At 43.4% G+C, this 10,000-nt stretch overlaps 2 protein-coding genes across 3 annotated transcripts in view; one reads left to right on the top strand and one right to left on the bottom strand.

Annotated features, from left to right (window-relative positions):
- Positions 1–10,000, bottom strand: part of vps8 (VPS8 subunit of CORVET complex) — a 111,329-nt gene that overhangs the window by 95,775 nt on the left and 5,554 nt on the right.
- On the top strand, positions 4,444–8,612 carry LOC117460078 (DELTA-stichotoxin-Hmg2b-like). Of its 2 annotated transcripts, none has more exons than XM_034101305.1 (3): positions 4,444–4,510; positions 7,691–7,781; positions 7,983–8,612. In XM_034101305.1, the coding sequence occupies exons 2-3, from the start codon at positions 7,714–7,716 to the stop codon at positions 8,407–8,409; spliced, it is 495 nt and encodes a 164-aa protein (XP_033957196.1). In that variant the 5' UTR covers positions 4,444–4,510; positions 7,691–7,713; the 3' UTR covers positions 8,410–8,612. The 2 variants fall into 2 exon arrangements, with proteins under 2 accessions (XP_033957196.1, XP_033957197.1); XM_034101306.2 differs by lacking the exon at positions 4,444–4,510 and adding an exon at positions 6,733–7,255.

Consider the following 10,000-nt stretch of genomic DNA (forward strand, 5'->3'; position numbering starts at 1 on the left):
CAAGTCAGGCTTAATACAAAATGAACATTTAGCATGATGTTCGTACCTTTTCCTGACCAGGCATCATTATGTCAGCAATATAAAGAGACATGGGTCAAACCCCAGTCACAACCCAAACAACATCACAGTATCAACTTAAAGGGGCCCTACTCCGCTCATTGCCTCCACTGGGACATGGTTTCATGCTTTAATGTTCAAAAAGCTCTTTACTTTTCTCATCCTGCCTGTGCTGCAGCACCTCTTTTCACCCTCTGTCTGAAACCAGAGCCCAGTCTGCTCTGATTGGTTCGCTGGCCAGCTCTGTTGTGATTGGTCAACTGCTTAGATGTTCCGGCCCTTAGTCTTCCACAAGCTGCATATGAGCACTAACCAATAGAAGCACGAGTGTTATATAGTGATGACGCCATGTTCCTGAAGTAAATAAGGGAGTCCAACGGAGGATTGTGTTGTAGAGCAACTCCCTCTGGAGTGAGCACAGGTGCGTGTGTGTTTGTGTGTGCGTGCATGGCCTAGCATTACTATACTTGTGGGGACCTAAATCTGTTTACATAGGGTCCCCATAAGGGGAATCATTAATTTTAGGGTGAAGACTTGGTTAGGGTTAGGGTAAGGTTAAGGGTTAGGGTTAGGCAGGTGTTGGTTAAGGTTAGGATAAGTCTCTAGGAAATGCATGTAAGTCAATGTAATGTCCCCTGAAGTGATGTATACATGGTGTGTGTGTGTGTGTGTGTGTGCGTGCGTGCGTGCGTGCGTGCGGTTAGTATCAGTGTTTGCACTCATTCACTGAGCAGTATTTGTGCCTTGCAAATAAGCATGAGCAGTCACTGGTACCCGTCTCTTGTACCTGCACAGGTTACATGTACACAGTGCAGGCTGCAGGAGCTCTGACGCACCCATAACTGCAAGTGCAAATACTACACATATTTCTGATATGACACAGTGCATGAAAGTGTTTCTTAAAGACGCTTGATCTGAGGAACACCCATTTCTATGTATTTTAGGTGAATTCATAAAAATAATTTGGATTTGTTCATGTCTGTAGTCAGCTGATGGGGACGTGGGGCTGGAATGGAGAGCAGGGTGAACATGTTTTAACGGTTTTTCACTGTACAATTTGATGTGATTTGTTCACAGTGTGAACAGTATTTTTCAATTTGTTTTTTATTGGCATGTTCCGTTTTGTGAGCCTCTATGTTTCATGTATTTAATCATTTATTGTTTTTGAAATATTATAATTTGGATTTTAGGGTGACTTTGAAACATCCGTCCAGAGACTAAAGATGAAAAATAGCCTCTTGGCTATTTACAGCAATGTTTATTAATCAAATCAAGTTTTATTTATATAGCACATTTATAAACGATGTTTGGTGGAGCCAAAGTGCTGTACATATAATAGAAATAGCCTGCAGTAGAGACACTTTACAGCAAATACAACAGCACAGATTGTTCAGAATATCAGTATGAGAAAAACGACACCCTCTGTCCTCAGACCCTCTGTCCTCAGACCCTCTGTCCTCAGACCCTCTATCCTTAGTGTCCTCATTAATGTGCACTGTCCCATTAAATGAACTAATAAATACATTAAACATATTGCAAACCCTGCTGCTATAACTACTAGAATTATGGTTACCACTATACTGTTAACACTAATACCATCACAACTGATGTTTTACCTGAATTTAACCGTATGCATGTGACATTATTTTGACTGGCATTGGACTAATTGCTGTTATTCATGCTACTGCTCTTTGTGCCAGTTAATCAGCATCATGACTGGAAACTGGGACGGCTTTGGCCCAGGAGATAGCCCTTTAGATCCCCGATCCTCCAGTCCGCATGTCAAAGTGTTCTTCAGCCAGATACTGAACATTACAATGCACAGCCCCTGGGGTGTGAGTGTGAGTGAATGAGCATTAGTTCATGTTCAATGGCAGCACCACCATCAGTACGTGAATGTGTGTGTGAATTAGTGTTGTAACCATAACACAAACTTTTAAACAATGAGAACAATAAACAAAATAAATGACAATAATTCGTATTAAATAAAATTAAGCATCATCTCAAACAACTTTTTTGTTTTATAAAATATAATTTTTTTAATATTTTATTAACATGTAATAGTACAGTAATATAAATAATTATTGACAACATGTACATTTCAGATGTTAGCCACATTGGTAAGTTAGCTAAAAAGATAGTCATATTAGACAGTTATCATTGCCATTAATTGCCTCGTCAAACTACGAAAACGTTCGTTTGTCACAAAATAAATTACACTTGTTTGACTTAGATTTGAGGGCATGGGCTGAGCATGATGTAATTATGTTATCTACCACATTCGCTAACCTGTCTGTCTTTAAACAGCTCTGGATTCCGGTCGGCGAGGTGCTTAGCCAGTCTGATGTGTTGGCTCCCTTGGTTTGCAGGGATCTAAAACATTTCTCACAGACAGGCCTCGTGGTGTCCGTAGGCTTGCCCTCACTGTCAGAGCTCAAATACTTCCAAATGTAGCTTCTGGCGTCTTTTTTGTCAACAAGCCGAGGCACAGCGGCAGTTGCACTCCTACTTGCAGCCATGCTTCTCGTTTTCTCACATGCTCTGGCAGCTAGCGCGTGCACGAGAGAGGGGAGGGACTTAGAGCGTGCTTGATGCCCCTTTCACACCAGCGCCTTTTCAGCTCCGGCTCGGAGCTAGAGCCTGAAAGCGCCAGGTTTTCCTGTTCACACCGCAGCTGCGCCGGCTCTTAGCTCCGGAATCCGCTTCATTTCCAGCTCCAAAAAATTGTCGGTCCAGAGACAAGAGCTTTGGAGCTAAGAGGCGACGTCGCTTACGTCTCTCTTACGTCGAGGCGTGCAGGAAACTAAACCCACCTCCCATGGGTCGACTGTTATGCCTGCCTACAAGCAGTAGTGCCTATAAACACACTTTATAAAGTCAGGCAGCACTAACCAGGCTGCGTGTGATTCTGTTTATTTGTGCCTTACTTTGACCATCCGTTCACTGTTATCGATCATTGTGGAGAGAGGCAGACGTGTTGTTTTGTATTATTGCAGCTATCGGATGCAAGTAGTCAGTTTAGCTTCGGTTGCTATGCCAACATCACCCGTTTTATACCAGAGAAACTTTCATAACAGCGTTGTGATACCAAACAGTGTCAATTCAGACTGACACACATTCACTTAGGCTAAGGGGAACTGGGGATATGCATCAGCTGCTTGTGTGAGTCGGACAGTGAATACTTTAGAGCGGCCGCTGCAGTGTGAGCTAACCGGGAGCTAACGGGAGAATAAACTCCCGTGGAAGAGCAGCCAGCACTGCAGCGGTCGGTAAATGCTGCAGAAACACATTAATAAACAATGAACCACGGCACTCTGGAGAAAAGTATAAGGTTGGAGAAGTCGTTATTCAATTTATTCTGGCTTCGTGTGATTAAAAGCAACACGATCATCGACCCGACGCAGTTGTTGTTGTTGTTGTGAGCTGCCGTTGGGGAGCAAATCAGCGATGTAAACGGTGACGTCATGACGCAGCAGGGGCAGCTCTGGGGCGCCAGTGGGCGGTGTGAACAGAGCGGGAGCTGAAAAGGGAAACCGGAGCTGAACCAGAAAAGCTCCCGCTCAGAGCTAGAAACTGAAAAGCGCTGGTGTGAAAGCCGCATGAGAGGGAGGGACTGCAGGCACGGCTGCAGTGCAGGGAGTGGAAGCAGAGCGCTGAACACACACGGCTCTTATTAAAACGGCGCTTTCTCACCGGAGTACTTTTCCCCGTCATTCTTAAAGTACCGATACTAATGAAACGGAGGAATCGTAACGTTTTTAACGGCAGGGTATCGCGGTATACCTTTCAAGTTTCGGTACACCGTGCAACACTAGTGTGAATGGGTAAATGTTGGCGTGTAGAAGACTAGGAAGGCGCTAAATTATGACTTACTGCTATCACCATTAATATATTTGAACTTTTATCTGTCCTCTACCAATTTTTGTTTTATTCCTTAGACTATGCAACACAATTTAAATGCACCGTATACCAAGGAATTATGTTATATTTTCTTGCTTTTTGCTTTCCAATAAATAAGTTATTTTACATCCACTACTGTTCACCTAGCTGTCCATCTAATGGTCAGACACTATATCTAAGTTTTGCTGTTCTGTAGTGTTTCCTGTGAACAGGCCTGCAGGTCCTCACCATCCCTGCTACGCCCAACACAAATAATGGGTACTGGTTTTAAAAGGTTCAAACAAAAGGAGATCCAAATAAAAGCAGCATTTATTTAATCACTGTGAACCAATCACACCATGGTACCTTATTACCATGGTGATAAGGTGGTGGCGAGGTCCGGGAACAGAGGGGGCTGATACTGACCCGCAGATAAGGAGGGAGGCAACTGGATTAACCGAGTCAATAAAAGCCTGAGTGTGCCTCCACCTCCACATCCTGCCTAAACCTGCACCACCCACCTGAACGCTCCAGCAGCTGCTTTGGCTATTTCTTTTTTTCAGATCATAAAACGGTAAGAACTAATTTAATCCGATGTATTTCCTTATGGAAGCGTTTTGTTTCATTACAGGTGTATATATATTTTCCACACCACTTCTCACCAGTTTGTTGGGTGATTTTGTCAACTATTCATCGATAAAGTTGTAGTTTTAGGCCAGAGATCAAACGTCTATGCGCTTTCGTCTATTAACATTTTAGTCTTGGTTATAGATTCCTTGATTTTATTTGTGTACCTCATCTTTGAGAGGGGGAACGACTGCGACTACAACCTTTATGATATGATGTATAATGGAAGTGAAAATAATTTTGTACGGGCAAAGGCTGACGGCTCGGGCATTTCTTATGAGGGGGATTATGTGATTGTCAGCGCCTCCATGTCAGACTCAGGAGAGGCGGTCCTGAGGGTGGACCTCAGTGACACAGGCATGTATTAGGACAAGGAGAAACCCTTCTGCTATGTGTGCTATATGCCATGATCATTTTGGTCAAATATGTGAATATGTGTGAAATTCAATCAACTGACAAAGACGTGCTAATTATTCACTATACTTAAAATATAAGTACACATGATTGTACACTATATTTTAGATATTTTAGTTGATGCCTAATTACAAATAAAAATACTTTGTCCATCAAACCCTGTCCTCTTTAAAAGAAAATGCTAATAAAACATCTAGTGTGTTCTCTGTGACACAGAGGTCTATCATTAGCCTTATTTATAAAGGTTAATTTGGTCATTTCCAATTTGACATATACAATTCACACCATTCATACGGAGGCAGAGGCTGCCATACAAACTGCCATCTGCTCAGGGAAACTAAGGCTGCGGCCACACGAGGACGAAAACGGCTAAACGCATAGGATTAACGCAAACACAAACAAGCTTCCGTCCACACGCAATAGTTATCCGGATAGTGTCTGTCCACACGAGACCGCTCCGTTTAGCTCCAACCGCTGGAGAAGCTGCAGTACATATGCTGGAGCCTGTACGTGGCGCTGTAACTTCCTCCACAAAAGCAGCGAAGAAGAAGGTTGTCATGGTTGCCCTTCTGTTTATTCTCCGCGGTGGGGGCCGAGGGAACCGGGCAGAGTTTTTCGCCAGTCAGCGTGTATTAAAGTTGAAATCTTCCGGACAAAATTATAAAAGTGCCGGTCAAAGGTCTTCTTTGTTATTTATTGAGCTTTAAAACAAATGAATAACGACTCTATATAATATAATGATAAAATACACGGAGCCTCTCTTTTTCCTCCCTCTCTTCGGACAGCGTCAGTGTCTGTCTCATGCAGCATCTGATCCAGTAATCAGTGACCCGGCCAACAGTAAAAATAAACATATTTATAACTAGTTTAGGGAGTTTGAGAGGTAATTAAAATAGCTAAGGGTGATGATCTGACTTGAAGTGTGTGTGTGTTGCTGCAGCGGGAGGAGCTGCAGGTGAGCAGAGCTGCGTGTCTCCGTCCTGTCAGATTAGACTTCACTCGCGTTTATGTCCATATCGAGAGAAAGATAAATAATCTGAATTCAGGGTGCAGTTTACTTTGACGCGGCGGTGAGCAGCAGAGGTGGGGAGAGGCGGGGCTATTGCCTCATCATTATTGCTGTAGATGTTGCACAAACAACTGTAGCATGGTCAATAGCGTCCGGAGCACGATAGCAACTCTGCGATCCGCCATTGTTGTTGTTGTTGGTGGCGAAACACTTCAGCAATGGCGCGGGGTAAGCAGAGGTGAGCAGAAGAGGTGGGGAGAGGCGGGGCTATTGCGCAATCACTATCAGTGATCTGAAAATGTTCGGATAGGGCGTACACACGGAGCCGTTTGACCCCCCAGAGAGTTGCGTATGCCTTTCTATCCACCTTGGGACCTGTTATCGTTTCCTCAGTTGTTTAGTGCCGTATTCGGTCGTCCTCGCGTGGCCGAACGGTCTATATGACACTAAACAGTAACGCAAACGACCGAATTCGTCCTCGTGTGGCCGCAGCCTAACATTCACACACACTCTCACACCGTGGGCCATCAGGAGCAATTCAGAGTTAAGTATCTTGCCCAAGGATACATCAGCATGAATGCACCTGTCAGCGCAACTTACATGATGCTGAATTTCACAAACACATTTAAATAATTGGTTTAAACGGCATAATAATAAGGACGTTCGTCCGTTCTGTGATTCTCCAGAGCACACATGTTATGATATTAGGGTCATGCAGAGTGAGATGAGATCGCTGTCCCTTTAAGAGAGAGAGAGGGGTGTGGCGTGTGCATGTGTGGATGGTAGAGCGAGAGTGAGCGAGCGAGCGTGTGTATGTTTCTGGAAGTGAAACGAGGCAGCAGAAAAACAGAGGTCTGTGATGTATTTTGTGAAACAGAAGAACAGCTAAATAAATGCAACGGCCTCCCAAGAAGAGCTCGCCTCTCTCCAGTCATTAAGCTAAAGTGGGTTATTGAACCTGAAGCTTGTTGCTTCTGCCCTCCTCGACTACGGTCTGGGAGCCGACAGGAAAGTTCAACACACAGATGGCCAGTCCGCCCCTTTGGAGCATATTATTTCGATGAGAGATGAGCAGATCGCCACCGGGCTTTCAACTAAAGACACAGCCACGCAGAAACTGCGGCATTTGTACAGCTCCTTATGGGAACTGCAATTAGTGAAGTGCTTTCCTCCGTGGAGAGACGATCAGCACCACGGAGGAAAGCGGCAGAAAGTCACCTGGAGTTAAAGAGAGCGGGGCTGCGTTGCGTGCATGGCTTCCTTCTGCAGGTAACGGGGAGACGCGCTCTGACGGCGGTCTCGTTCAGGATCCGAATTTTAAAAAAAATATATTTTGCACACTTATTCCACTTAGTGTGCCACTGGTTACGGTGCCGTGCCAGGGGTTGCCGACCCCTGCAGTAAGCCTATGTTAAGGGATGTATAGAAAGGATGGACACTAGAGGGCAGCAGAGCGTTCAGCAGGCTCCAGTCAGTATGAGTGTGTGGATGCATGTTTGAATTATTTTTTGGTTATGTACATAAACCTTTTCCACTTACACCTAACCATTTGTATAGCAGGTTTCAACAAGTCAAAGAACACGTGGTAAATGGCACAAGTCTCCAAGTCACACACTGCACTCTAACCAAGTCTCACAAACAGCTGTATTGATCGCTGAATATCTGAATTAGCTGAGCTGACTCCATCTTGTCTCTCATTCACAGCCACCCCCCCACACCTCATCACAATGCCTCACCGCCTCTGCTCTGTTGAGATCAACAACAACTCTGGCTGCTACACGCTCTCCAACCCAAGGTCAGACACTGCTTTCCTACTTTTGGCCATGTTGTGTTTCAAATGGTCATGTGACCTGTAACCTCAGAAACAGCTTTGAAGGTGTATTCACATGCTTGTACAGTAACCCCGCTCATGAATATTAGATATATGGTATGATTTGGAAAAATGTACATACCTCAAGTATGTCTGATTTTGGTGTTTCTGTGTTTCTTTGTTTAGGGTGTTCACAGAGAGCGGCTGCTGTGAGGTCCCTATGCCCCCCATGGTGGGCCCCTGCTCTGCTTCCAGTGGTTTGTTCAATAAGAGCACCGGCGCTGCAACGGGGGCCGTGGGGGTCTTCACCTACGACCTCTACAACCCCGACCTGAACGACTACAGCCACGTCATGGCCGTCATGTTCTCCGTGCCCTACGACCGCATGATGTACTCCAACTGGTTCGCCGTGGGGATCTTTGAGAGGGGGAACGACTGCGACTACAACCTTTATGATATGATGTATAATGGAAGTGAAAATAATTTTGTACGGGCAAAGGCTGACGGCTCGGGCATTTCTTATGAGGGGGATTATGTGATTGTCAGCGCCTCCATGTCAGACTCAGGAGAGGCGGTCCTGAGGGTGGACCTCAGTGACACAGGCATGTATTAGGACAAGGAGAAACCCTTCTGCTATGTGTGCTATATGCCATGATCATTTTGGTCAAATATGTGAATATGTGTGAAATTCAATCAACTGACAAAGACGTGCTAATTATTCACTATACTTAAAATATAAGTACACATGATTGTACACTATATTTTGGATATTTTAGTTGATGCCTAATTACAAATAAAAATACTTTGTCCATCAAACCCTGTCCTCTTTAAAAGAAAATGCTAATAAAACATCTAGTGTGTTCTCTGTGACACAGAGGTCTATCATTAGCCTTATTTACAAAGGTTAATTTGGTCATTTCCAATTTGACATATACAATTCACACCATTCATACGGAGGCAGAGGCTGCCATACAAACTGCCATCTGCTCAGGGAAACTAACATTCACACACACTCTCACACCGTGGGCCATCAGGAGCAATTCAGAGTTAAGTATCTTGCCCAAGGATACATCAGCATGAATGCAGGGAATGGGGATCAAACCATCTGATTGGTGGACAACTACTCTACTTCCTGAGCCACAGCCACCCATCAGAGTACTCAGTATGAGTGTGTGGATGCATGTTTGAATTATTTTTGGTTATGTACATAAACCTTTTCCACTTACACCTAACCATTTGTATAGCAGGTTTCAACAAGTCAAAGAACACGTGGTAAACCAAGAGAAGTTACAGCTTTGTCCCAAAATGAACTTAATTGTTTTGTACCTTTACACACATGGATCATTTTAACCATCTACTGCAAGCTTTTTATAGAAGAAGCTCATTGTTTTGGGTTTGTTATGTATTTATAATGCATACATTATTATGGGATGAAGAGCTTCTAAATAAGAGCTATAAGTTAGGTAGGCAACTTCCATGATTCACACTTTTAAAATAAAAAACACAACACTAAGAGGATCTACATTAAGAAATTGTAGCAGCTAGCCAAATCCAGTTTTTTCATTCTGGTAGTATGATTTAGCTTTCAAGCTGAAGTGACTGACAGTATCAAATATGAGTATAAATACATACTATTACTGTTGGTTATCATCTTAGATATAATATAATAGTAGCACTAGGACATACTTCACCATCAGCAGACAAACTCTTATAAACTATGCAATTCAGCAATAATATCGTATTCATACAAATACACCAAAGCATTTTGTAATATAAATGTTACATATTGTCATACAATGTGAACATTTTTACTTTAACTTCTTGTGTTTGTTTATCATTTTATCTTTCTATTGCACATTTTTACTTTCTTTGAACTATATGAATATATGTTTTTTCTATTTTGTGTGGAGGGAGGGGGGGGGCCATCTCGCGTCACTGCTGGTGCTAAACTCATGGCTTCTGAAACTTAGTGCACAAACCAAAGGGGGGACGAGAGGGGAGAACTAAATAAATAAGACCCTGTTGCAACTCAAGCACAGAACTACAAAACCACTACACATGCAACAGGTGGGATCACAGCAAAAACATGTGTTAGTGAAATGTAAAGTAAATGTTCACTTAGTAAATGATTACTACACTTAATTAATACATCTACTGTCTTTGTGTTATACTTGCATACTAAAAAGTTTTGTATTTAAGGAGCG

This window comes from Pseudochaenichthys georgianus, chromosome 15, assembly GCF_902827115.2.
Source record: "Pseudochaenichthys georgianus chromosome 15, fPseGeo1.2, whole genome shotgun sequence".
Taxonomy (NCBI): Eukaryota; Metazoa; Chordata; class Actinopteri; order Perciformes; family Channichthyidae; genus Pseudochaenichthys; species Pseudochaenichthys georgianus.

Excerpts from the sequence above, each read along its gene's own strand:
- LOC117460078 (XM_034101305.1), top strand. The coding sequence starts at position 7,714 with ATGCCTCACCGCCTCTGCTCTGTTGAGATCAACAACAACTCTGGCTGC. Across the intron at positions 7,782-7,982 it reads TACACGCTCTCCAACCCAAG|GGTGTTCACAGAGAGCGGCT; the intron begins GTCAGACACTGC and ends TTCTTTGTTTAG.